At 48.1% G+C, this 27728-nt stretch overlaps 1 protein-coding gene across 2 annotated transcripts; it reads left to right on the top strand.

Annotated features, from left to right (window-relative positions):
* The first annotated feature begins 1304 nt into the window (after nt 1-1304).
* On the top strand, nt 1305-17949 carry KLHL25 (kelch like family member 25). Of its 2 annotated transcripts, none has more exons than XM_007455871.1 (2): nt 1305-3112; nt 17714-17949. In XM_007455871.1, the coding sequence occupies exon 1, from the start codon at nt 1319-1321 to the stop codon at nt 3086-3088; it is 1770 nt and encodes a 589-aa protein (XP_007455933.1). In that variant the 5' UTR covers nt 1305-1318; the 3' UTR covers nt 3089-3112; nt 17714-17949. The 2 variants fall into 2 exon arrangements, with proteins under 2 accessions (XP_007455933.1, XP_007455934.1); XM_007455872.1 differs by lacking the exon at nt 17714-17949 and having other exon boundaries at nt 1319-1410; nt 1504-3088.
* Nucleotides 17950-27728: the final 9779 nt, after the last annotated feature.

Genomic DNA, 27728 nt, shown 5'->3' with positions numbered 1-27728 from the left:
ATGAAAAAGAAGGGGGTTTTTCTGGCCTCCTTACCAGGGGGAAGGAGGAAGCCCAGGCTTTTGGGGTCAGGACGCTGAATGCATTTTACTTTTTGGCCACTTTCTCTTGAGGCCTAGGATCTTTGCCTGCCGTCTGGCTGAGCCTCTTTCCCATAGTACCACAGTGGGGTCTTGGGTCGTGCCATCGGCCAGACTTTAATTCAAGTGCTTTGGAATCCCCACGTTCCAGCTGGCGACGAGCCTGTGTCTATCTGCTCTGGGGACCCACACTCTGAGCCCCAAGTCCCGGGCCCGGCAGAGGACGCCAGACGAGGGGGCAGGTGAAGCGTTCACTGTGGCCCGGGAGCCTGGAGTTGCCTGTCGGGACCAGGGAGGCTCCGATGGCTACAGGTTTTCCTGCTGCTTTGGTTGAGGCAAATCTGGATTGCTTTAGCGTCCCGCTGTCACCCAGGACTTTGTCTTGGCTTCCTTCCCCTTGGGACCTCGGAATCGAGCAGGTGTCCAGAGGGTGAGCCACAGGCTAGCTGGCCTCACCTCCACACCTTGCTTATCGCAGCTTGGTCCGGAGGCCTCTGGAGAGCCCTGGATTTGCAGAATGTGTCTATGCTGAGCGCTTGGGCTGTGACAGCAGTTCTTGGGGAACTTTCCAAGGGCAAGGGGTGTGAGGGGTGTGGCCAGGGCTGCTTGGAGCTCAGCTCAGGACAGGGCGCGCTGGGAGCGGAGGGGGGTGTAAGGTTCTGCTTGGGGTCTGTGGCTCCTTGGGAACGGCTTTCAAAAGTCTCCCTGCAGGAATCCCAGTCTCCTTGGGCCAGTGGGGGGGTAGAGATTGGGCTGGAACCAGACAGCCCACGAGGGAATTCTGGCTGCAGCACGTGAGGCAGCCACTTTGCATCTCTGAGCCTTGGCTTCCCTGGCTGCAGAATGGGGCCACACAGTAGCAGCCCCGGACGGTGGAATGCATCCAGAGCACACGCTCCTTAGCGCTGCCCTGCTGGCTTCTTAACCAGGCTGGGGACACTATTGCACGTTCTAGCAACCACGGGAGGTAGCTGCAGCTCGAGGTCACCCAAGGGGTCTCGTATCCAGAGCTGGTGCAAAAGTGGTTGGTCTGAACCCCAGCCTCTACCATCTGAGTCGTCCTTGGCTGGCAGATTGAGGGGTGGGGCTTGGGCCGGGTTTGGCAGAGCCGAGCAGAGAGCAGGGGTGGAGGGGGCGGGCCGGCCATGCTTGGGGGCTGAGCGGGGAGCTGCGGGGGCACCAGGCCCTGGCCCCTCTCACCTGTGGCCTTGTCCCCCCAACCCCGGCAGGTTGGCTCAGCATGTCGGTCAGCGTCCATGAGACCCGCAAGTCGCGGAGCAGCACAGGCTCCATGAACATCACACTGTTCCACAAGGCCTCGCACCCCGACTGCGTGCTGGCACACCTCAACACACTGCGCAAGCACCGCATGTTCACGGATGTCACGCTCTGGGCCGGCGACCGCGCCTTCCCCTGCCACCGCGCCGTGCTGGCCGCCTCCAGCCGCTACTTCGAGGCCATGTTCAGCCACGGCCTGCGGGAGAGCCGTGACGACACGGTCAACTTCCAGGACAACCTGCACCCCGAGGTGCTGGAGCTGCTGCTGGACTTTGCCTACTCGTCCCGCATCGTCATCAACGAGGAGAACGCAGAGTCGCTGCTCGAGGCGGGCGACATGCTGCAGTTCCATGACGTGCGTGACGCAGCCGCCGAGTTCCTGGAGAAGAACCTGTTCCCGTCCAACTGCCTGGGCATGATGCTGCTGTCGGACGCCCACCAGTGCCGCCGGCTCTACGAGTTCTCGTGGCGCATGTGCCTGGTGCACTTCGAGGCCGTGCGGCAGAGCGAGGACTTCAACAGCCTGTCCAAGGACACCCTGCTGGACCTCATCTCGAGTGATGAGCTGGAGGCGGAGGATGAGCGCGTGGTCTTTGAGGCCATCCTGCAGTGGGTCAGGCACGACCTGGAGCGGCGCAAGGCCCACCTGCCCGAGCTGCTGCGTGGCGTGCGGCTGGCCCTGCTGCCGTCCGACTGCCTGAAGGAGGCCGTGTCGGGCGAGGCCCTGCTCATGGCCGATGAACGCACGCGGCTCATCGTGGACGAGGCGCTGCGCTGCAAGGCCCGCATCCTACAGAACGACGGCGTGGTCACCAGCCCCTGTGCCCGGCCGCGCAGGGCCGGACACACGCTGCTCATCCTCGGGGGCCAGACCTTCATGTGTGACAAGATCTACCAGGTGGACCACAAGGCCAAGGAGATCATCCCCAAGGCGGACCTACCCAGCCCCCGCAAGGAGTTCAGCGCCTCGGCCATCGGCTGCAAGGTCTATGTGACAGGGGGCCGGGGCTCCGAGAACGGGGTCTCCAAGGACGTGTGGGTGTACAACACCGTCCACGAGGAGTGGTCCAAGGCAGCACCCATGCTCATCGCCCGCTTTGGCCACGGCTCGGCCGAGCTGGAGAACTGCCTGTACGTGGTCGGAGGGCACACGTCCCTGGCTGGGGTCTTCCCGGCCTCGCCGTCTGTCTCCCTGAAGCAGGTGGAGAAGTACGACCCCGGGGCTAACAAGTGGACGATGGTGGCCCCGCTGAGGGATGGCGTCAGCAATGCTGCGGTCGTGAGTGCCAAGCTGAAGCTCTTTGTCTTCGGGGGGACCAGCATCCACCGGGACATGGTGTCCAAAGTCCAGTGCTACGACCCTGCAGAGAACCGGTGGACAATCAAGGCCGAGTGTCCCCAGCCTTGGCGGTACACTGCTGCCGCCGTCCTGGGCAGCCAGATATTCATCATGGGAGGCGACACGGAGTTCACAGCTGCCTCGGCCTACCGCTTCGACTGCGAGACCAACCAGTGGACGCGGATCGGGGACATGACTGCCAAGCGCATGTCCTGCCACGCCCTGGCCTCGGGCAACAAGCTCTACGTGGTGGGGGGCTACTTCGGGACCCAGCGGTGTAAGACCCTGGACTGCTATGACCCCACCTCGGACACGTGGAACTGCATCACCACCGTGCCCTACTCGCTCATCCCCACAGCCTTTGTCAGCACCTGGAAGCACCTGCCCGCATGAGGCGCACCTGTAGAGCCCAACCAGGTGAGCCCCCGCACCCCAGGCCTGATCCCACTCCGGGTAAAGGCTGCATCTTCCGCAGAAGGCCAGGCGACGCAGGACAATAGGTGGCTGGGGGGCTCTGGGACCCTTTTTCAACTCTGGAGCCGGAGCCTGGCTCTGCCCCTTACTTGCAGTTGATCTTGAGCAAAACACATAACCCCTCTGCCAAATGGGGGTGACAGTCTCAGACTGGGGTGGTGGTTCCCAGGCATGGCCGCAGGTCAGAGTCCCCGGGGGGCCTTTTGACAATCCTATGTGGAGTCTAGGCCAACCTGTCAAGTCTAAGGGCACAGTCTCCACGCAAGGGCACCCTCCCTCTGACACCAGCTGCGAGATCGGGGTTCCCCAGAACCGGCTTAGATCCAGCACTCACTGGAAGGACTCATGAATGTGCTGAAGGCACATGTGCACAGTTATGGTTTATTATGGGCAAAGGATACAGATTAAGATCAGAGGGCAGAGATGCATGGGTCAGACTCCTGGACGGGGGTCCAAATGCAAAGCATCCCTTGTCCACTCCCCATGGAGTTGGGACACTGTTACTCTCGCAGCATCAGTGAGTGACAGCACGCACAGAATGCTGCCTGCCAGGGGAGCTCACAGAAGCTGCGGTGTCCAGAATTTTTGGCGGGGCCCCATCACGTGGGCATGACCGATTGATCATGTCCCCGTGGTTATTCTCAAGTCAGCTGGTCCAGCGTGACCCAAAGCCCCCACCCTAAACAAAGGCACTCCTATCAGGTGTGACCCAGATCACCTCCCAGAAGCCAAGGGCAAAGGCCAGATCTCTGTTGGGGCAAAGGCCACAAATTCTGTCCTGCTCAAATGCTAAGCCCAGGCCTCGCCCTAGGCCATTCGGGGCCTCTGGGGCCCAGGCCTCAGTAGCCGTTATAGCTCCAGGTGAGTCCAGTGTGCAGCCAAGGTGAGAGCCACACCCAGGGGGCCCCTTGAGAGGCAACAGGAGGGGAGTGGATGGAGGGCTCAAAGGGAGGTGGGAGCTGGCGCCCTGGGGCTGGGTGCCACTGTGGACATCTGGTGGTTCCAGGGCTCTGGGACCAGACGGCCCTGGGATTGGGTCCTGCCTCTCCTGGGGGCAGCTGTGTGCTCACTGGTGTGCAAAGGAAGCTCTTGTCTCCCATCCCTCCGCAAGATGGAGAGAAGGCCTTCCTCAGAGCAGGCGTCACGATTACATGAGGGAATAGCCCCCAGCAGGGCTTGCTGCAGTGCTGCCCCAGTTACCCCAAGTTATCTTGCTCTGTTCTTAGCGCCATCATTATATGAAATCATTGCCTGAAAAGGGAAGGTGACAGTGGATGCCAGGGGAAAGGGACACATTCAGGCACTCTTTGTGGGTGACAGAGGAACAGGGAGACAGGAAGAGGGACTTGCCCAGGTCCCAGGACGGGTGCAGAGTCAGGGGAAGGGAGAGGGCAGAAGGAAGGACCAGCATGTCCTGGAGGGCCTCTTCTGAGGGGTGGGCGGGACCTTGCCTGCAGCCCCGCTGGGGCAGGATCCACAGCAGGCACTGAGGTTGGATTAGGGTGTCCTGAGCCAGCCTGGCAGGGGCGCAGGGGCAGGGGCTGGAATGGAGTGGTGGACTCGTGGGCACTGGAGAAGGTCATCCATGGTCAGGTCCCAACTCTTAGCCCTCCTCGGGTCCTTGGCCCTTGGGGTGGTGAGGTCTGGGGACCACCGGTGGATGGGAGTCAGGAAGCGTAGGTCCTGGGGGCTCTAAGAAGCGGGGTCGGTCGGAGATCCCAGGGTCACGCAGGGGGAGCCTTCCCACCTGGCCCCGGGCTGTCCTGTCCACCGAGGTGCTTCTCTGCCCGGCTGGTCCAGCCCCTCCCTGCCCGCACCTGCCTTGTGCTCCTGCAGCTCTGAGGAGGAGCCAGCCCCGTGCTGTTCAGGTCACAGGAACCCCGTCAGGAGCTGGCCAGAGCGGATAAATTAATTTCCTCAATGACCTGGCAGCTGCTGACAAGAATGCTGAAAGCTCTGCACGGCGAAAGCAATCATACTTAGCTGGGATTGCTTCTGAATGGAATCTGATGTTTCAGCTATTAAATCAAATCCAGCCGTGCCTTCGAGGCCCTTAAAGAGCTATGTCCTCTGGCAGGCAGGGCAGGACCCAGCGAAGGCATCAGATGTGCCGTACGGGGCGTTTGGCCTCATAAAGGCCAGCCTGGATGAGAACAGGCTTTGTTCTCTTTAAGGTTTCTCTGCTTTGTTTTGTTTTAATGTGCTGTCTTCCTCTTTGGGAGAAAAATCTGACCAGCAAAATATCTTGGTCCTGGGGAATAGGCTTCAAAGAGAACACTGGCGTTTCCTTGTTGAGTCCCTGTTCCCACACTCTGGGAACTTAGGCTGGTCACCTGTGGGTCCCAAAGGCTCCTCCCATCTCAGGCCACCCAGACCAGGCCAGGTGGCTCTGACCCTGTCTGGTGTTTGCCCATCCCCGGGACCCTGGAGGGCAGTTCTTCCCCAAGCGGGAGAGGGTGGGGGGTAGGTCAGCCGGACCCAGGGAGCCCTTTACTTTTCCAGGCCTTCCCCCCATTTCAGGGACCGTGGAAGGGTCGGCTCTGACTCTTGCTGGCTGCTTGACCCTGGTTGCTTAACTTCTCTGAGCTTCAGCTTTCTCATCTGGAAAACGGGAATGAAAACTGTATTACTCACAGTAGTTGAGGAGGAGAGACCGAGTGAGGGGCTGGGTTCAGAGTCTGCTTTTATATGAGGTTGTGAGGAGGAGGGGACGGTGGTGATAATGGTTTCAGGATGCTTTGGGCGCAGGGACCTCTGGATGTCCCTGGGCTAGCCCCTCCTTCTGGAAGGGTCCATCCCTCAGGGTCGGGATCGCACTTGACATTGCCTGGCTGAGTGCCACACGGGCCTTGTTCCTTCCGTGCTCCCCAGCCCACGGCGTGGGTGCTGTGGTCTCAGGAATGAGGATGTGGCGGGCACTGGGGTAGGAAGCTGATGCCTGGGCCCGTCTGGGCCTCCCTCAGCTCTTGGGAAGCGGGGCTTTGTGGCAGGAAGGCTCCCTCGCTCTGCTGCTGCTGGGGCAGTCGCCACAGTGCTGCCAGGACCTGCTGGAGGAGCAGCCCTCACTCGGAAGGCTGCAGACCGGTGGTCCTGAGCCGGGGGGCTGCGGCAGGTGAGGGGGATGGGAGGGGCCTGTGACAGCAGTGGTGGCTAAGGGGCTGGGCCCACGCACCCTCGACAAGGCTGCAGGTCGTGACGAGCAGAGATTAGCACACCTGCTGCCCCTCCGGCATGGGCCCCCCACTCTCCACCCAGTGCCAGGGCCAGAGAATGGGGTCTGTACCCAGTGCGTCCCCCGAGTGCCCCTCCCTGCTCTACTGTCCCAGTCCCTCCTGTAGGCATAGGACCGGGCTGAGGTCCTATCTGCAGTGCCTCTCTGGTCCCCGAACCCCATGTCCATCTCTTAAGACTCCACTTAGCTTCAGGAACCACCAGCCAGAGCCCTGCGCTCTGCAACCCCTCCCCATCACCCTGAGTGACTTCCCCCATTCGTCCCCAAGTGCTTTGTTCCCCCATCTCGGACACCACTCGTGAGCTCTGGGTGGTGCCTGCATCCACGCCAGGTGCCCCAGTCGTGAGCTTATTTAACCCTCTCAGAAGCATTTGTCATCGGGGCTGCTGTTACGGACCTGGCACCCGAGACTCAGCGTAGGTGGCTGGCATCACACTAACAGCTGGTGAGGGAGTGGCATCTGAGCCCTGGAGCTGCCTCAGGCCTGCAGGTGTCTCTGGAGACCTGGGCACTGGGCACCCACATCTGCACCCTGGTGCCAAGGGCAGGTCACACAGGTGCTGCCCGGCAGTGGGGGTGGAGTGCTGTGCTGGAAGCTGAACGCCGGCAGGACCTCCAGGGCCAGCCCTTAGCTCCCGTGTCACATCCGATCCTTGTCCCTAGGTGACAGTGGCCAGCGGTGGCAGGAGGCCCCTGGAGCTGGGGTGGGCGCCCATCTCCCCGGGCTACCCGCCAAGTGTAGACTAGCTGTGAACGTTCTTTTCTCTTGTTCTCTCCAGCTAAGCTCCCACCTCCTCGAGTCTGCCTCTGGCCTGAGGGCTTCAGAACATCGGCGCAGGGGTCCAGGTTGCTGGGAGGTGTCTTCTCCTCACGGGCATTGTTGGAACCCAGACACTTGGGGTGCCGGGGCATGGGCTCCAGCCCTTCTCTGGGAAGGGCTGAGCCCATCAGTCCCCTGGGGGCCCTGCAGGGGACTCAGTTGCCACCAGAGGAGGGCTGATTCAGCACATCCTGTCCTGCCTTAAGAGAGATTGCGCCCGAGAGGCAACCCCGGAGCACAGGATTCAGGGCTGGGCTGGTATGGCCGGGGGGCTGCCCGGGGCAGGAGGGCAGGCCTTTTGCAACACCCCGCGTCCACCCATCCGCCTGCACACCCACGGCCTCCCGTTCTGCCCGTGTTCACCAGGGCCGCCCTGTGCCAAGCCCGTGATGGGGATGGTGTTAGTGGCTGTGGTCCGCACGGCAGGCCCCCAGCAGCACGCCACGGGACAGCTAGGGCAGTCATGGGGCTGGCCGGGGCCACTGTGCACGGGCGGTGGGCTAGACAAGTGTCCTGTAGACTGAAAAAAACACACACACAACCTAAAGGTTGAGAATTATGTTTTATTTGGCGGACAAAACTGAGGACTTAAGCCTGGGACGCAGCTTCTCAGATAGCTCTGAGGGACTGCTCCCAAGAGGTCATGGGGGGAACCAGCACATATAGGAGTTCTTGCAACGAAGACCAGGTAGTCAGAACATCAAAAGATTATTGTTAAAGAAACCAGACATCTCAAGTTAAGGAATGTAGTGCTTTTCTGTGTATGGGAAGGTGCAAGAGTTTGGGCTCACTGAAGTCATTCCTTTAAGATGCACCTCAGCTGTCAGGGGTCCCGTATCCTGTGCTTTCCCATCCTGAGTCTCCTCAGGGTGCACCGTCGGGGGCGGCTGCAACATCCTTTGTTTACTGGCGTGGCGGGCACCATTTTTGCATTGATGCATGGTCCCATTTCACAGATGAGGAAACCAGGTCTCAGAGAAGCAACTGCCAGAAATCAGGGTGGCACAGACCAGGACGGCCATGGGACGCGCCTGAGTGATCCAGGCAGTGCGGCTTCCCAGCTCCTCTGCCTTCAGGGTGCCACCTCTTCCTCAGCAACTCGGGACAGCCCAGAAGGGCCACCCCCCAGGTCAGGATCCCACAGCGCCTCACCCCCGGCACAGGGGCTCTGAGGCTTGGCTTGGGGCCTGCCCCGAGGGGAACCCCATGTCTTCTTGGTGTTCTGGCGGGGGCGGTGTGTAGGGCAGGCAGGCCCCCAAGCTTTGGGTTCACCGCCTTAGAGATTCTCAGGACGTTTAGGGGCCTGTGAGGAGCTTGGAGGGATTTGGGGGCCCTTCACCAGCCCCACTGAGAGCACAGTGGTCGCCTTGCCCAGCCCACGCATCTGGGAGCTTGCTGACCCCCTGGGCTCGACCAGCTTCCAGCAGAGCTTGAGTCCACCTTCCAGAAGCCTTGGGAATGAGGGGCGCATCCTACTTGAAGGAAACAGGTCCACAGGTCCCAGTGCTGGCTTGAATTTTTTCATTATAATGTTACTTAAATATGTTCAGACTTACAACTAGATGTAAGCTCCCTGAGTTTGTAGCTCTTTCACAGTTGCAACGCTAACAATTGTACAGGTGAAATACACCCAGAGACGTAAGACCGAGAATGCAGTCTCCGCTAACTGATGCTTTGTGGAAGTTGTGTTGCCTCCCTCTGCCTCTTGGATGGCTGGATATGCAGGTTTATGGAGAGCTCAGCCCACCTGTGCAGGGGGCTCCTTCTCTTTTCCTTTTTGGAGCCGCCGTGAGACCCCTTTGGGCAGCTCGGTGTGGGTGGAGGCGGCGGCACATCATCTGTGTCCCCTGGCACAAACCTGCCTCCTTGGTCTAGGGCTGCCTCTGAGCCTGTGGCACTCAGAGAGCTGGCCAGAGTAAGTGTGCCGTCTTGCATTGTGGATGGGTGGGGAGTGGGGAACACCCTTGGTAAGAACCCCCAGCTCCCTCCCCTGGTACTCCAGAGAACCTGTTTTTAAAATAGAATCCACAGGGGTGTGTCTGCCTGTGGAGGCTGAGTGGGCAGTCCGCCCATCGCTGTCCTGAGTGTTCCCCGCTCCCCACCTCTCTAGGTCCTTCCTGGGCCTGCTGTATCCTTTCTCCACTAGGTGATCAACTCAGGAGCTGCTACCCCAGCCAAGGGCACCACCTCCTGGACACACATCCACGGCCACGTCTCTGCTTGGAGTTGGGCTAGGTTATGCCGAGCTGTCGCTGTGGGTTGGGCTTTAGAAATGATCACACTGGCCAGCTGCGTTTTCTTCGTTGCTTCTAGGACATTCTACACTAAGCCTTTCGTGTGCATTAGATGGCTCCATCCTTCTCTGGGAGAAGGCAGGTATCTGTCCTTATTTTCCACAGGAAAATGCGAAGCTCAGAGCAGATGCCACACTGATTGAGAACCCAGCACTGGAGTGTGAGCTTCATGACCATGGGGACTGTCTGACCTCATTCACCACTGCATCTGTCCTGCAGGGTCTGGGTTGATAGGCTGTGCGGTAAATATTTGTTGAGTGCAGGAATGAATGTGTTGGCTGCTGCCCACAGCTGTACTGTTCTTCCTGGTGACCTGACTGGCCGTGACCATGTCTGCTCCCCCTGCTCTCTGACCATGTCTGCCCTCCCTCTCTCACCATTTCCAACCTCACTGGCCTACATTCAGGTTCTCAAAAATATCAATACCAGATTCCTACCCCCAGGCCTTTGCACATGCCATTCCTTCTGCCTGGAGTGCTTTTTGCCTTTCTAGAAAACTCCGGTCTGTCTTGCAGGTCTTATATTACCTCCTTCCCATACCCTCCACCAAAGTAAAAGAAAGTCTGCCTTCTAATCTCTAATTTTTTAATTATTTTATTTTATTATTTTTTAAAATTTTATTTTATATTGGAGTATAGTTGATTAACAATGTTGTATTAGTTTCAGGTGTACAGCAAAGTGATTCAGTTATACATATACTTGTATCTATTCCTTTTCAAATGCATTTCCCATTTAGATTATTACAGAATATTGAGCAGAGTACCCTGTGCTGTACAGTAGGTCCTTGTTGGTTATCTATTTCACATATAGTAGTGTGTACATGTCAACCCCAAACTCTCAATCTATCCCTCCCCCAGCCCTACCCCCACTCCTGGTAACCATAAGTTTGTTCTCTAAGTCTGTGGCTCTGTTTTGTAAATAAGTTTATTTGTATCATTTTTTTAGATTCTGCATATTAGCGATATCATATGTTTGTCTTTCTCTATCTGACTTACTGACTTATCTGACTTATGATAATCTCCAGGTCCATCCATGTTGCTGGAAATGGCATTATTTTATTCTTTTTAATGGCTGAGTAATATTCCATTATATATATGTACCACATCTTCACCCATTCATTTGTCGATGGATATTTAGGTTGCTTCCATGTTCTGGCTATTGTAAACAGCGTTGCAGTGAACATTGGGGTGCATGTATCCTTTTGAACCATGTTTTTCTCCAACTATATGCCCAACAGTGGGATTACTGGATCATACGGTAGTTGTATTTTTAGTTTCTTAAGGAACCTTCATATTGTTCTTCATAGTGGCTGTACCAATTTACATTCCCACCAACAACAGTGCAGGAAGGTTCCCTTTTCTCCACACCCTCTCCAGCATTTGTTTGTAGACTTCGATGATGGACATTTTGACTGGTGTGAGGTGATATTGTAGTTTTGATTTGCATTTATATAATAATTAGTGATGTTGACCATCTTTCCATGTGCTTTTTGACCATCTGTATGTCTTCTTTGGAGAAATGTCTATTTAGGTCTTCCGCCCATTTTTTTTTTTTTTTTTTTTGCGGTACGCGGGCCTCTCACCGTTGGTGGCCTCTCCCATTGCGGAGCACAGGCTCCGGACGCGCAGGCTCAGCAGCCATGGCTCACGGGCCTAGCCGCTCCACGGCATGTGGGATCTTCGCGGACCGGGGCACGAACCTGTGTCCCATGCATCGGCAGGCAGACTCTCAACCACTGTGCCACCAGGGAAGTCCCGCCCATTTTTTGATTGGCTTGTTTTTTTGATATTGAGCTGCATGAGCTGTTTGTAAATTTTGGAGATTAAGTCCTTGTCGGTTGCATCCTTTGCAAGTATTTTCTCCCATTCTGTGGGTTGTCTTTTTTTTTTTTTAAATAAATAATATAAATAAATTTATTTTAAAAAATGAAGGGGAAGTAAATCTCTGGTTATATTCCCTTCTGTCAATGCACATCACTAACTTATCTCTTACTGGTATCTCTTTCTCTTTGTCCATCCACACTGTCACCTAGAAATTGGTTGATGAAACTGAAAGATATTTTCCCTTCTTTGGCATGATGAATGTGTTTTCTCTGCAATATTATTTAATGTGACAGAAATCTATCAGGCAAAGAATCCATCTGAACATAATTAAAGGTGACCATTTATTGTGGGTTATCCATATCATTTCAGACTCATTTATCAAAGATAATTTTCAATGGATAATCATGCATGCTATGAACTTAGGAAAAGATGAACTATCTGCTGGCATCCTTACTCATTAACACTAACTTAAAATGCCTGAATTTTTTACAATTATTTAAAGTGATAGAAAAATGCCCTTCCCCTTAATTTTGTTATAGTAACCTATATGGTTTCTCCATTATTATCTTATTCCTTTCCTGAATAGCACACCAACAAAATACTTGTAGTATTCTCACAAAGCTATTTGTGGTGTATTTTAGGAAGTTGGTTAACATCTCACACTTTTTCTATTTAAGAATATATTGTTCAGAGTTCTGTTTTACCTTTATGGTTTCCTTTGCTGTGTGAAAGCTTTTAAATTTGATTAGGTCCCATTTGTTTATTTTTGTTTTTATTTCCATTACTCTGAGAGGCAGATTGAAAAAGATACTGCTGTGATTTATGTCAAAGAGTGCACTACCTATGTTTTCCTCTAAGAGTTTTATAGTATCTGGACTTACATTTAGGTCTTTAATCCATTTTGAGTTTCTTTTTGTGTATGGTGTTAGGGAGTGTTCTAACTTCATCCGTTTACATGTAGCTGTCCAGTTTTCTCAGAACCACTTATTGAAGAGGCTGTCTTTTCTCCATTGTATATTCTTGCCTCCTTAATCATAGATTAATTGAGCATAGGTGCATGGGTTTATTTCTGGGCTTTCTATCCCATTCCATTGAGCTATATTTGTTTTTGTGTCAGTACCATACTGTTTTGATGACTGTAGCTTTGTAGTATAGTCTGAAGTCAGGCAGCCTGATTCATCCAGCTCCATTTTTCTTTCTCAGAATTGCTTTGGCTATTGGGGGCCTTTTGTGTCTCCATACAAATTTTAAAAAAATTTTGTGCTAGTTCTGTGAAAAATGCCATTGGTAATTTGATAGGGATTGCATTGAATCTGTAGATTGCCTTGGGTAGTATACTCATTTTGACAGTATTGATTCTTCCAATGCAAGAACATGGTGTATCTCTCCATGTGTTTGTGTCAGCTTTGATTTCTTTCATCAGCATCTTATAGTTTTCAGAGTACAGGTCTTTTGTCTCCTTAGGTAGGTTTATTCCTAGGTGTTTTATTCTTTTTGATGTGATGGTAAATGGGATTGCTTCCTTAATTTCTCTTTCTGGATCTTTTGTTAGTGTATAGAAATGCAACAGTTTTCTGCGTATCGATTTTCTATCCTGCAACTATACCAGATTCATTGATGAGCTCTAGTAGTATTCTGGTAGCATCTTTAGGATTTCCTCTGTATAGTATCATGTCATCTGCAAACAGTGACAGTTCTTTTCCAACTTGGATTCCTTTTATTTATTTTTCTCTCTGATTGCCGTGGCTAGGACTTCCAAAACTGTGTTGAATCATAGGGGCAAGGGTGGACATCCTTGTCTTGTTTCTGATCTTAGAGGAAATGCTTTCAGTTCACCGTTGAGAATGATGTTACCTGTGGGTTTGTTGTATATGGCCTTTATTATGTTGAGGTATGTTGCCTCTATGCCCACTTTCTGGAGAGTTTTTTTTTATTTTTATTTTTTATCATAAATGGGTGTTGAACTTTGTCAAAAGCTTTTTCTGAATCTATTGGGATGATCATATGGTTTTTATTCTTCAGTTTTTTAATGTGGTGTATCACACTGATTGATTAGCGGATATTGAAGAATCTGGGCATCCCTGGGATAAATCCCACTTGATCATGGTGTATGATCCTTTTAATGTATTGTTGGATTTGGTTTGCTTGTATTTTGTTGAGTATTTCTGCATCTATGTTCATCAGTGATATTGGCCTGTAATTTTCTTTTTTGTGGTATCTTTGGTTTTGGTATCAGCGTGATGGTGGCCTCATAGAATGAGTTTGGGAGTGTTCCTTTTTCTGCAGTTTTTTGGATTAGTTTCAGAAGGATAGGTGTTAACTGTTCTCTAAATGTTTGATAGAATTTGCTTATGAAGCCATCTGGTCCTGGACTTTTGTTTGTTAGGAGTTTTTAAATCACAGTTTCAATTTCAGTACTTGTGATTGGTCTCTTCATATTTTCTATTTCTTCCTGGTTCAGTCTGGGAGATTGTACCTTTCTAAGAATTTGTCCATTTCTTCTAGGTCGCCCATTTTATTGGCATATAGTTGCTTGTAGTAGTCTCTTATGATCCTTTGTATTTCTGTGGTGTTGATTGTAACTTCTCCTTTTGCATTTCTAATTTTATTGATTTGAGCCCTATTCCTTTTTTTCTTGATGAGTCTGGCTAAAGGTTTATCAATTTTGTTTATCTTTTCAAAGAACCAGCTTTTAGTTTCATTGATCTTTTCTATTGTTTTCTTCGTCTCTATTTCTTTTATTTCTACTCTGATCTTTATGATTTCTTTCCTTATACTAACTTTAGGTTTTGTTTGTTCTTCTTTCTCTAGTTGCTTTAGGTGTAAGGTTAGGTTGTTTGAGATTTTTCTTGTTTCTTGAGGTAAGATTGTATTGCTATAAAATTCCCTCTTAGAACTGCTTTTACTGCATCCCATTGGTTTTGGATCATCATATTTTCGTTGTCATTTGTCTCTAGGTATGTTTTGATTTCCTCTTGGATTTCTTCCGTGATCCATTGGTTGTTTAGTGGCATATTGTTTAAGCCTCCACATGTTTGTGTTATTTAGTTTTTTTTTTTCCTGTAATTGATTTCTAATCTCATAGCATTGTGGTTGGAAAAGATGCTTGATATGATTTCAGTTATCTTAAATTTACCGAGACTCATTTTGTGGCCTAGCATGTGATCTGTCCTGGAGAATGTTCCATGTGCACTTGAGAAGACTGTGTATTCTGTTGCTTTTGAACAGAATACTCTATAAATTAAGTCCATCTGGTCTAATGTGTCATTTAAGGCCTGTGTTTCCTTATTGATTTTCTGTCTGGATGATCTCTCCAATGATGAAAGTCGGGTGTTAAAAGTCCCACACTATTATTGTTACTGTTGATTTCTTCTTTTATGGCTGTTAATATTTGCCTTTTCTCCTCCCCTCACTTTCAGTTTGTATGTGTCCCTAGATCTGAAGTGGGTCTTTGGTAACATATATATGGGTCTTGTTTTTGTATCCAGCTAGTCTTTGTCTTTTGGTTGGAGCATTTAATCCATTTACATTTAAGGTAATTATCAATATTTGTATTCTTATTGCCATTTTGTTGATTGTTTTGGATTTGTTTTCCTAGTTCTTTTATCTTCCTCTATTGTTCTCTTGTGATTTGATGACTAATGTTAGTGTTGTGTTGGATTCCTTTTTCTTGTTTGTGTATTGTAGATTTTTGGTTTGCAGTTATTGTTAGGTTTTGAAATAGCAGTCTATATATAAACAAGATTAAGTTCCTGTTCTTTTAATTTCAAATGCATTTCCAATATTCTGCATTTGTGCTCTCCCCTTCTCACAGTTGCTGGCTTTGATATCATATTTGTGTGTAGATGACTTCCTGCCTTTACTCTATGTTTGCCTTTATGGGTGAGCTTTTCCATTTGTAATTTTCTTATTTCTAGTTGTGGCCTTTTCTTTTCCACCTAGAGAAGTTCCTTTAGCATTTGTTGCAAAGCTGGTCTGATGATGCTGAATTCTCTTACCTTCTGCTTGTCTGTAAAGCTTTTGATTTCTCTGTCGAATCTGACTGAGAGCCTTGCTGGGTAGAGTATTCTTGGTTTTAGGCTCTTCCCTTTCATCACTTTAAATATATGGTGCTACTCCCTTCTGGCCTGCAGAGTTTCTGATGAACAATCAGCTGGTAACCTTATGAGAGGTACCTTGTATGTTATGTGTCATTTTTCCCTTGTTGTTTTTAATATTTTTTTCTTTGTCTTTAATTTTTGCCAATTTGATAACTATCTCTCTCGGCATGTTCCTCCTTGGATTTATCCTGCCTGGGACTCTCTGTGCTTCCTGGACTTGGGTGACTGTTTCCTTTCCCATGTTAGGCAAATTTTCAACTATTATCTCTTCAAATATTTTCTCAGGTCCTTTCCCTCCCTCTTCTCCCTCTGCGACCGCTATCATGCAAATGTTGGTGCGTTTCATGTTGTTCCAGAGGTCTCTTAGACTGTCTTCATTTCTTTCCATTCTTTTTTCTTTATTCTCTTCTGTGGCAGTGATTTCCACCATTCTGTCTTCCAGCTCACTTACCTGTTCCTCTGTCTCAGTTATTCTGCTATTGATTCCTTCCAGTGTATTTTTCATTTCAGTTATTATATTGTTCATCTCTGTTCTTTAGTTCTTCTGGGTTTTTGTTAAACATTTCGTGTATCTTCTTGATCTGTACCTCCTTTTTCTGAGATTTTGGGTCATCTTTACTATCATTACTCTGAATTCTTATTTGGGTAGACTGCCTGTCTCCACTTCACTTACTTTTTCTTCTTGGGTTTAATCTTATTCTTTCATCTGGGACATATTCCTCTGCCATCTCATTTTGTCTAGCTTTCTGTGACTGCAGTTTCTGTTTCACAGGCTGTAGTTCTTGCTTCTGCTCTCTGCCCCCTGGTAGATGAGGCTAAGAGGCCTGTGAAGGCTTCCTGGTGAGAGGGACTGGATCCTGCCCACTGGTGGGTGGAGCTGGGTCTTATCCCTCTGATGGGCAGGGCCATGTCAAGGGGTGTGTTTAGCGGACAACTATGTGCTCAGGAAGACTCTAAGCAGCCCACCTACTTATGGGCGAGGCTGTGTTCCCACCTCGTTGGCCGTTTGGCGTGAGGCGTCCCAGCACTAATGCCCACAGGCTGTTGGGTGGGGCCAGGTCCTAGTGAGGAAATGGTGGCCTCTGGGAGGGCTCATGCCAATGAGCACTCCTCAGAACTATCGCTGCCAGTGTCTTTGTCCCCACAGTGAGCCACAGCCCCCTGCCTCCACAGAAGACCCTCTGGTATCAGCAGGTAGGTTTGGCCCAGGCTCTTATGAGGTTACTGCTTTTTTTCTGTATCCTGCTTTGCATGAGACCTTGTCTGCACCCTCCAAGAGTGTAGTTTCTGTTTCCCCCAGTCCTGTGGAATTCCTGTGAACAAACCCTGCTAACCTTGAAAGCCAGATTCTCTGGGGGCTTTTCCTGTTGCCAGACCTCCAGGCTGGAGATCCCGACGTGGGACTCAGAACTTTCACTCCTGTGGGAGAACTTCTGTGGTATAATTATTTTCCAGTTTGTGGGTTGCCCACTGGTGGGCGTGGTATTTGATTTTATCGCAGTTGCGCCTCTCTTACCATCTCTTTGTGGCTTCTTCTTTGTCTTTGGATGTAGGATATGTTTTTTGGTAGGTTCCAGCATTTTTTTGTCAGTGGTTATTAAGCAGTTGTGATTTTGGTGATCTTGTAAGAAGAGGTGAGCTTACATCCTTCTGCTCTGCCATCTTGTCTCCATCTCCTCTAATCACTGTTTTATACGCTACTTTCTTCCATGTTTTATTGGCTCCTTTTTTTCCCTTGCGCTTAGTTCAGTTTCACTTGTTCATAGGTTGCTGGTACAGAGGCCTCTCACCCAGGACTTCAGACAAGCATCCCTAGTGTGAAATGGCTCTCTCATCGCTAACTTTTTATTTTTAACATATAGCTCTTTTAGTGTGTGATGGTTGTATACATTTATTTGTACAAGCCTGCAGTTTCTCCCACTGAGGGATGATCCATGGAGACAGCAGTAGCTGTGTCTGCCCTTCCTGTTTCCCCAGGCCTGGAACGGTGCCTGCCGGTTTGAGGGTGCTCAGGTGCACATGGCTGGAGGGGCTGAATGGATCCATGAGTAGTTCCCATATTCTAGGTGAGGAAAGCATGCCTCAGGAAGGTTACGGAACCATTCGGGGATGCACTGCTGGTAAATGAGAGAGTTCCATTCTCACACTCAGGCCTTCCACTCAGGGCCTGAGCTCCAGCCCTTCCCTGTGGCCTCTTGATCATCATCTGGTTCCAGGTTAGGACAGAACATTGTTGGCATGATTCACATTCTCTCTCTCTCTCGTTCCTCCACAGACGACGTGTGTTTCTCCCCACCCCACGGCTGCAGCCCTCACTGTTGCACGGTGGCCCTGACCCTGTCTGCCATGGTGGGAAGCTCAGCCCGGCCCCAGGCCAGTACTCCGAGCAGCTGGAAGTCGGCCCCACCAGCTCTGGGCGGCTTCGGGGGCTGCTCTGAGCTTCAGAGAAGAAAATCCATCTCCAGCGCCCTGTGTGTCTGGCTGAGGCCTTTCCTGCTTTGCAGTGGTTTGTGGGGGAGAGGACCTTTCAAGGGGGGTGTGGACAGACGCCAGGACTCCCTCAGCCTCAGGGAGAAGGACATGTTTGCAGAGCTTTGAGGTCGCCTGTTTCGGCAAGTTCTGGACTGGGATGGGGGGGCTGGCTGGGTGGGTGGGGGGTGTCCCTGAAGGGGTGGGGGTGGCAGCACTGACAGCATGGTCTTTGGCTCAGGGCTTCCCTATTGGTGTTGTAATGTCTCCCCACAGATAATGTCCCAGGCCTTTGGGAAACAGGTGCATCGGGGCTGAGAGCAGAATGTGCTGTGGAGAAAGTCAGCACATTAAGGGAGGGATCCCTTCAGTGACGCCCACCAGTCTCCATTAGCAAATGACACCCAGACCCCCAGGGTTAATAGGCCCCTCCCCAGAGTTGGGCCTTGCCCCCAGTGACCTCACCACCTCCTGGTCAGGCCAGCTATGCCACAGGATACTGTGCCTAGGTGCAGATGCACGTGGAGACCAGGGGATGGCCCCATCACCTCCCCTCAGAGCCCAGCCCAAGGGCTGACAGGAGCATGGTCACCCTAGAATATGGCAGTACCCTCCAAGACCAGCAGCAGATATGAGCTGGGGACCACAGAGGGACTCCAGGGTGCCCACTATAGATCCCACCAGGGCTGGACACATCTCAACTTGGAGGATGACAAGGTCCATGACACCAGCCCCCCATCCAGTGTCCGCTGTCCTCTGACATCTTGCCCTTCCAGCTGGTAATGGGATCTGGCCCCTTTGCCCCCTGAGCTCAAAAACAATGGTCCCAAGAAAACTGCCAACCATTTGTTCATTTTTTCCACCTCCCAAGTCATTGTACTCATAGGTACAACCTCAGCATCTGGGGTTCTGGAGAGGTTGGCTCCTGCCAGCGGCCCTCCTCACACCTAGTGTTAGAGTTTCTGGGCTGGTCCTTCGCTTGCCCCAGTGCAAGGCCATCAGCTGCCACTTGGGAAAAAGCCAAAAGTGGAAGGCACATCTCCAGGTTCTTTAGACCCCACCTGTATGAGAGGCTGACCTCTTGCTCTTGGTGCTTCATCTCAGCCACCTAGAAGCCTGGTGGCTTGTCCCAGGAGATGGCTCTGCCTGAGATTTGGGGAGGCCCTGGGGCTGGTGGGGAAGCAGCAGCCCCAGGTCCAGAGCCCACACTGCCTGGAGGGGCCCCTGTGGCCTGTTGCATTGCTGAGCCGAGTTAAGCACAGATCTCACAGCACAGAGGACCTCGCAGTGGTGCTTTTCCCAAAAGTTGTGTTGCTTTTATCCGTTTCTAACTTAATAAAAGAGTTAAGAAAAATCTTGCTTTCTTTGGGTGCTGGGGTCAGTCTTGCAGGACATTAAGGCACAAGCAGACTGATTTCCACCCCACCAGCCAGGGCTCACAGTCTGGCCCTCTGGGGGGTTAAGGGAGATTCACCTTCTTCAAGCACCTGCAAGCACGCAGAGGAGAGGGCTTCCTGTCCTCAGATTGATTGTTTCAGCAGCAGAAGCCTTTACACTGATTCTCATACTTTTTTCCTGAAAAATCCGTGCGTGGGTGGACTCTAACTTGAAGATGTAATTCCATTGATTTCCATGTGTTCTTTTGTGTGCTGTGAACCCCCAGTTGACACTCAATTGTGTGAAAATAACACAAGCAGCATTAAGACAGGCATCAATACTCCAGTGGCTAGCATCAGTTATCACGACACAAATGCTAATGCTCATGTTCACCTGCTCTCCTTTCACACATTTTCACAGCTATTATGAACCATAAACTCAAGAATGTGGACACAGGGCTGTGACAGCCACAGATTAAAGAGGAGGCCCTTCCCAACATCCCACTACAGGCCCTGAACACCACAACATCAAACAAACAAACACACCACCTATCAAGGGGACAACGGCCAACACACCTTGGAGAAAGACGAGGCTGGCATCCATTCCAAAAACAGCCCTTGCACCAAAAATACTGGATTCACACAGCCTACACAGGGATGCCCCACATAAAAACACCCCTTCAAGACCACAGTTGGTAATTGTTTCTTCTAAATTTGTAGAGACAAACAAAATAAAAAAGCAGAGGAACTAATCCCAATTAAAAGAACAAAAGAAATCCTGTGAAAGAACAAATAATGAAGCAGACCTCACCAGTCTACTAGACCCAGAGTTCAAAGAGGAGGTAATAAAAAAAAAGTAAGAAAGGTTATTGATAGAAATGCAGATCACTGTAACAAAAATTAGACACTACAAAGAGGAACCAATCAAACAACTGCTGAGATAAAAACCAATCTAGAAGCAGTGAATAGCAGACTAAAAATGCAAAACAGTGAATAAGTGATCTGGAAGATAGAATAATGGAAATCACCCAATCAAAACAACAGAGAGACAAATGAAAAAAAAGAAAACATGTATGGGACAATATAAAACCTGCCAACTTACACATAATAGGGGTTTCAGAAGAAAAATAAGAGAAGGGGATCAAAAATGTATTTGAAGAAATTATGGCTGAAAACTTCCCAACCCGAAAAAATGAAACATATCCAGGTACAGGAAGCACAGGAAGTTCCAAACAGACCCACACCAGGATATATCATAGCTAAAATGGCAAAAGTTAAAGAGGACTCTAAAGGCAGCAAAAGAAAAAGTCAGTTACAAGGGAACCCACGTAAGACTATCAGCTGATTTCTCTGCAGAAAATTTGCAGGCTGGGAGTGGGTGGCAGGATATATTCAAAATCGTGAAAGAAAAAAAGCCTGCAGCCTAGGATACTGTATCCAGAATGTACCCATTTAGCTAGAAGGAGAGAGAAAGAATTAATCAGACAAGCAAACACTAAAAGAATACAGCAATACTAAACCTAACCAAAAAGAAATATTGAAAGGTCTTCTCTAAATAGAAAAGCAAGAATCTATAGGAAAGGGAAAATCACAATGGGAAAGGCAAATTACATAAGAGGATTAAAATCATTTATATAAACCAGTACATACATTACAATCAAAAAATTTTTGTAGAAGTGATTATAACTTTTAGAATGTGTTTGAATGTATACGACTGTAAGTCTAAAGCAAGTAGATATAGCTATGAGTTAACATACTTGAAAACCATGGTAACTGCAAAGGAAAAGCATACGATAGACTCACAAAAGCCAAAAAAGAAAGGAACTCAAGCATAACAAAAAAGAAAACCATCAAACCACAAAAGGAAAAATAAATGAACAAAGAACTACAAGATCAGCTAGAAGACAAGGTTTAAAATGGCAATAAGTGCATACCTATCAGCAATTACTATCAGTAATTACTGATAGTAATTGACCTATCAGTCAATAGACTAAATGTTCCAATCAGAAGACATCAAGTGGCAGATTGGATAAGAAGACGACCTACAATATGCTGCCTAGAAGAGATTCACTTTAGAGTGAAAGACTCGCACAGATGGAAAGTGAGGGGATGGAAAAAGCTTTCATGCAAATGGAAATGATGAGAAAGTGGGGGGTCGCAATACTCATCAGACAACATAGACTTTAAAACAAAGTCCGTTAAAAAAAAAACACAAGAAGGACATTATATGATGATAAAGGGATCAGCACAGGAAGAGGATATTGCACTTGTTAACATATATGCACCCAGTACAGGAGCACCTAAATATATAAAACAAATAATGTCATAAAGCAAGAAATTGATGGGAATACAATAATAGTAGGAGACTTTAACACCCCACTGGCATCAATGAACAGATCTTCCAGACAACAAGGCGACAGAACCTAAATGATACAGTGGAACAGTTAGACTTGATATCTACAGGACACTACATCCAAAAAAACCAAAATACACATTCTTTTCAAGTGCACATGGAACATTCTCTAGGATAGACCACATACTAGGTCACAAAATAAGTCTCAACAGATTTAAGAGAATAGAAATTATTTCAAGCATCTTTTCTGAACACAACGGTATGAAACTAGAGATCAATCACAGGAAAAAACCGAATACATGGAGAGTAAACAACATGCTAGTAATGATCAAATCAGAGGAAATCAGAAAATACCTTGAGACAAATGGCAATGAGAACACAACCTTATAAAATCTATGGGATGCAGCAAAACAGTTCTAAGAGGGACGTTCATAGCGATACGGGCCTTCCTCAAGAAATAAGAAAAATCTCAAACAACCTAACCTACCACCTAAAAGAATTAGAAAAAAAAGCCCAAAGTCAGCAGAAGGAAGGAAATAAAAAGAGAGAAAATAGAGTTTAAAAAAACAACAAAACAACAATGAAACTAAGATGGTTTTTCAAGAAGATAAATCAACAAACCTCACCAAGAAGAAAAAAGAGAGGACCCAAATAAACAAAATAGGAAATGAAAGAGGAGAAATAACTACTGATACCACAGAAATACAAAACACAAAACAAAACAAAAAAAAACTAGAATACTATGAACAGTTACATGACAACAAATTGGATAACCTAGCGGAAATGGACAAGTTTCTAGAAATATACAGCCTGCCAAAATTGAGTCAAGAAGAAACATAATTTGAACAGACCAGTCACTAGAAGTGAAATAGAACCTGTAAAAAAAAAAAAAAAAAATCCCTGCAAACAAAAGTCCAGTGCTGGACGGCTTCACTGGGGAATTCTACCAAACATACAAAGAAGAACTTATGCCAATCTTTCTCAAACTCTTCCAAAAGACTGAAGAGGAGGGAACAGACCCAAAGTCATTCTGTGAAGCCATTATCACCCTGATACCAAAACCAGACAAAGACACTACAAAAACAAATCACAGGCCAATATCTTTGATGAATATTGATGTGAAAATCCTCAACAAAATATTAGCAAACCTTGGCAACCAGCAGCCTAGTGAGCAGGACGCACGCATCAGGATCACCAGGCAGCAGGGACTCGTGGTATCCCCAGGCACATGGCATGGTCCCAATCCTTCTGGTAAACATTTCTTGGCCTGGGATTGGGGCTGGGGATCAGGAATGGGGGACTTGGCAACTTGTTTTCAAACGTTCCTGAGCCAGGTACAACTGCCAGGTGGGGGCAGGGAGGGATGATTCCTCTCCAACATGCCTCCTGGTCCATGCTGGGCTGGTCCTAGGCACCAGAATTCACTTCAAAGTTTCACCACAGCATCCTGCTGGGGCTGCCTTCAGCCAGCACAAGCACACTGAGGAATTTTCAGCAACAGAAAGACGTCCTTCGTATATAAACTTCTGTCAATTGGACACCCTTTGTGTGTGGAGAAAGTTTACTTTTTTCCCCCACTGCTGCTGCAAATAAAAAAAAAAAAAAATCAATAAATAAGACTAATAAAAATATAGGAATATTTAAAATAAAAAAAATTAGCTAACTGAATTCAGCAATACATAAGAAGGATCATACACCCTGGTCAAGATGAATTCATTCCAGGTTTCAAGGATGGTTCAACATGTGCAAATCAATCAGTGTGATATACCACATTAACAAAAGAAAAGACAAAACCCACGTGATCATCTTGATAGAGAAAAAGCATTTGATAAAATTCAACATGCATTCGTGATAAAAAAAAAAAACTCTCACCAAGTGGGTATAGAGGGAACAAAGCAATTTATGATAACCCCACAGCTAATATGACATTCAATGGTGAAAAGCTAAAAGTCTTGCTGCTAACTAAATTCAGGAACAAGACAAGGATGCCCACTGTCATCTCTTCTATTCAACATAGTATAAGTCGTAGCCACAGCAATCAGACAATAAAAAGAAATAATAGGTATCCAGACTGACAGAGGTAAAACTCACTATTTGCAGATGACATGATACTCCATATAGAGAACCCCAAAACTCCACACAAAAACTATTAGAGGGGAAGCGTAAGCTGGATGAAGCGAGAGAGTAGCACTGACATATATACAATACCAAACGTAAAATAGCTAGTGGGAAGCAGCTGCATAGCACAGGGAGATCAGCTTGGTGCTTTGTGACCACCTAGAGGGGTGGGATAGGGAGGGTGGGAGGGAGACGCAAGAGGGAGGAGGTATGGGGATATATGTACACATATAGCTGATTCACTTTGTTATACAGCAGAAACTAACACACCATTGTAAAGCAATTATACTCCAATAAAGATGTTTTAAAAAACCTATTAAAACGAATAAATGAATTCAGGAGGGTAGCAGGATACAAGATTAATCTGTATACAAGATTATCTGGATAAGAAATCTGTTGCATTTCTTTACACTAACAATGAAATATCAGAAAGTAAAAAAACAGTCCTGTTTAAAGTCACATTAAAAAAAAATACCTAGGAATAAACTTAAGGAAGTGAAAGAACTATATGCTGAAAACTATAAAACATTGATAAAGGAAATTGAAGATGATTCAAAGAAATGGAAAGATAGCCCATGCTCTTGCATTGGGAAGAATTAATATAGTTAAAATGGCCATACTACCCAAAGCAATCTACAGATTTAATGCAATCCCTATCAAATTATCCATGACATTTTTCACAGAACCAGAACAAATAATTGTAAAATTTACATGGACCCACTAAAGACCCAGAATTGCCAAAGCAATCCTGAGGAAAAAGAACAAAGCTGGAGGCGTAACCCTTCCAGATTTCAAACAATATAACAAAGATACAGTAATCAAAACAGTGGAGTATTGGCACAAAAACAGACATAAAGTTCAATGAAACAGAATAGAGAGCCCAGAGATAAACCCACACACCTACAGTCAATTAATCTACAACAAAGGAGGCAAGAATATACAGTGGAGAAGACAGTCTCTTCAAAAATGGTGTTGGGAAAGCTGGACAGCTACATATAAATCAAATTAGAACACTTCATATACAAAATTAAACAAAATGGTTTAAAGACCTAAATATGACATGACAGCATAAGACTCCCAGAAGAGAACATAGGCAAAATATTCTCCATCATACATTGTAGCAATATTTTCTTAGATCAGTCTCCCAAGGCAAAAGAAATAAAAGAAAAAGTAAACAAACGGGACCTAGTCAAACTTAAAAGCTTTTGCACAACAAAGGAAACCACCAACAAAACAAAAAGACAACCTACGGAATGGGAGAAAATATTTGTAAACAGTGCAAATGACAAGGGGTTAATATGCAAAATATACCAACAGCTCATACAACTTGATATGAAAAGAACAACCCAATCAAAAAAGGGCAGAAGACCTAAATAGACATTTCTGCAGAGAAGACATACAAATAGCCAACAGGTACATAAAAAGATGCTCAAAATCACTAATTATTAGAGAAAGGCAAATCAAAACCACAATGAGGTATCACTTCACACAGGTCAGAATGGCCATCATCAAAAAGTCTACAAATAATAAATGCTGGAGAGGGTGTGGAGAAAAGGGAACCCTCCTACACTGTTGGTGGGAATATAAATTGGTGCAGCCACTATGGAAAACATTATGGAGGTTCCTTAAAAAACTAAAAATAGAATTACCATATGATCCCGCAATCCCACTCCTGGCATATACCCAGAAAAGATGAAAACTCTATAATTCAAAAAGATACATGCACCCCAGTGTTCATTAGCACTGTTTACAATAGTCAAAACACGGAAACAACCCAAGTGCCCATCAATGGATGATTGGTTTAAGAAGATGTGGTATATATACACAATGAAATATTATTCAGCCATAAAAAATAATGAAATATTGCCATTTTCAGCAACATGGATGGACCTAGAAATTATCATACTAAGTAAGACAAAGACAAATATGATATGATACCATTTTTGCATGGAATCTAAAAAATAATACAAATGAATCTATATACAAAACAGAAACAGACTCACAGATGTAGAAAACTTATGGTCACCAAAGTGGAAAGGGAGAGGTAGGGGAGGGATAAATTAGAAGTATGGGATTAACATATACAAACTACTACGCATAAAATAGATGAGCAACAGTGATTTACTGTATAGCACTGGGAACTATATTCAATATCTTGTAGTAACCTATAATGGAAAATAATCTGAAAAAAGTATATATATACATACATAGCTGAATCACTTTGCTGTACACTTGAAACTAACACCACATTGTAAATCAACTATACTTCAATTAAAAAAAAAAAAGTGTAGGCACAGGCAAGACACACCACTGGGCAGTGTCTGTGATCTGATCTCAAGGGGCCCCTCAGTGGGCAGCCCAGTGGTTGGGTGAGGGCACCTCTGCTCTATACCTCAGCAGTGTGCAGGCCCCCAAAGCCGAAACTGGGCTTTAACACTGAATTAATGCTTCAGGTGCTGAAGTAGGGGTATTACAGCACATTTCTCATAAAATTGATCATCACCTGAATGAATGAGTGGATCTCAAAAGTATGGCGCTGGGAGAAGAGCCAAGAGCAGAGATGCCCTTCACAGCCCCCAGGCCCAGCCCTGGGAGGGACACCCTGGCTACATCACACTGTCCACTCCTGCTGCAGTGGTGAGAACAGCCAAGGCAAGCACCACTTCCTCCCAGGCCTGATATCTGGTCACTTGAGTTCAGCCTCTGGTTGGGCTGCTATAGAAACAGCCCAGACAGGAAGTAAGGGTGTATTTCTCATTTATGCAGCCGTGACGTGAGTATAAACAAGCCAGGGCTGGAGTGGCTGCATAGGGTTGGCTGGAGCCTCCTTCTATCTTGTGGCTCTGCCAGCTTCCATGCAGGCTTCCACCTCCTAGCCCAACATGGCCACCTAGCCCCTGCCATCTCATCTGCATTCCAGCCAGAGGGAAGGGAAGAAGATGACATGACTAGCAAGCCTCTTTAAGGACACATAACTTCTGCACACTCCCAAGGGAGGCTGGGAAGTGTCAGTAAACCTCTACTGCTGAGCAAAGGGGAGGGAGGCTATCGAGAGACAATAGCAGCCTCTCCATCTTTCCAACTGGTGTGGAGTGGAATCTGCCTACACCGACCTGCTCCCCACTTCTCTGAGCTGGGGAAGCGGGACATGCGTGCCCAGCTATCAAGCCACTTCAAGAGCCTGGCCCTCGTGTGCGTACTAGCATTTGTCAGCTGCAACTCTGCTGCCCCCTGACCAGTGCTTTGCATAACTGCCTCCTTTAATCCTCACAGTGACCCCCTGGGAGGTGGGCATCTTTGTCCTCTTCCTGCTGGTGAGGAAACAGGCCAAGAGGTTAAAGCTGCTCACCACAGGCTCACAATGGTAGGAGGCACCAGGCTGCAATGGGCAGAACGTGGTCTCTGGGGCTAGGCCCACTGGGTTTGGGTCCCAGCTCTCTCATCTGTGTGCAGGCTTGGATAAACCATTTGATTCTCTGATAGAGGTTTAACAATGGTCAAGTTCTGTAAAGCACTAAACACCTGGAGAGCCCTGGATACAGTGGGAATGGCCACCACCATTGCAGTGAGTGGGATTCACACCCAGTCACTGACCCACTGGCTCCTTGGCTTCCCAGGGGCCAGACCGACTCTGGGGTGAGAGAGGGAGCTTTCCCATCAGTGATGGGGCAAGGGATCCTGGGGACCTCGGTCCCAAGAGGATCAGCAGAGCTTTCGTGGGTTATGGCTCCCGATGCAGGAAATAGGACAGGCCACCTGGAGGGTCAGCGTCCCTGGAGACGCTGCGTCTCCCAGGGCGAGGAGGGGCACTGACTTCCTCCCCTAACTGCTCTTCAGCCAGCCCTCCCTGGTCCAAAGGGCCTTTCCGGCGGTTCTGGGCACTTTCTCCATAAGAATCTGTGCCATTGACATCTTTGTCCCAAGCATTTTCACTGCCTAACTAATTGGCCATAAGGAAATTTTGCTGTAAAAGA

This window comes from Lipotes vexillifer, unplaced genomic scaffold (assembly GCF_000442215.2).
Source record: "Lipotes vexillifer unplaced genomic scaffold, Lipotes_vexillifer_v1.1 scaffold983, whole genome shotgun sequence".
Taxonomy (NCBI): Eukaryota; Metazoa; Chordata; class Mammalia; order Artiodactyla; family Lipotidae; genus Lipotes; species Lipotes vexillifer.
Note: the sequence above shows the minus strand (reverse complement) of the source record. Positions and strands in the feature narration are given on the sequence as shown.

Bases quoted from the DNA above. Each gene is read 5' to 3' on its own strand.
- KLHL25 (XM_007455871.1), top strand. From the start codon at position 1,319: ATGTCGGTCAGCGTCCATGAGACCCGCAAGTCGCGGAGCAGCACAGGC.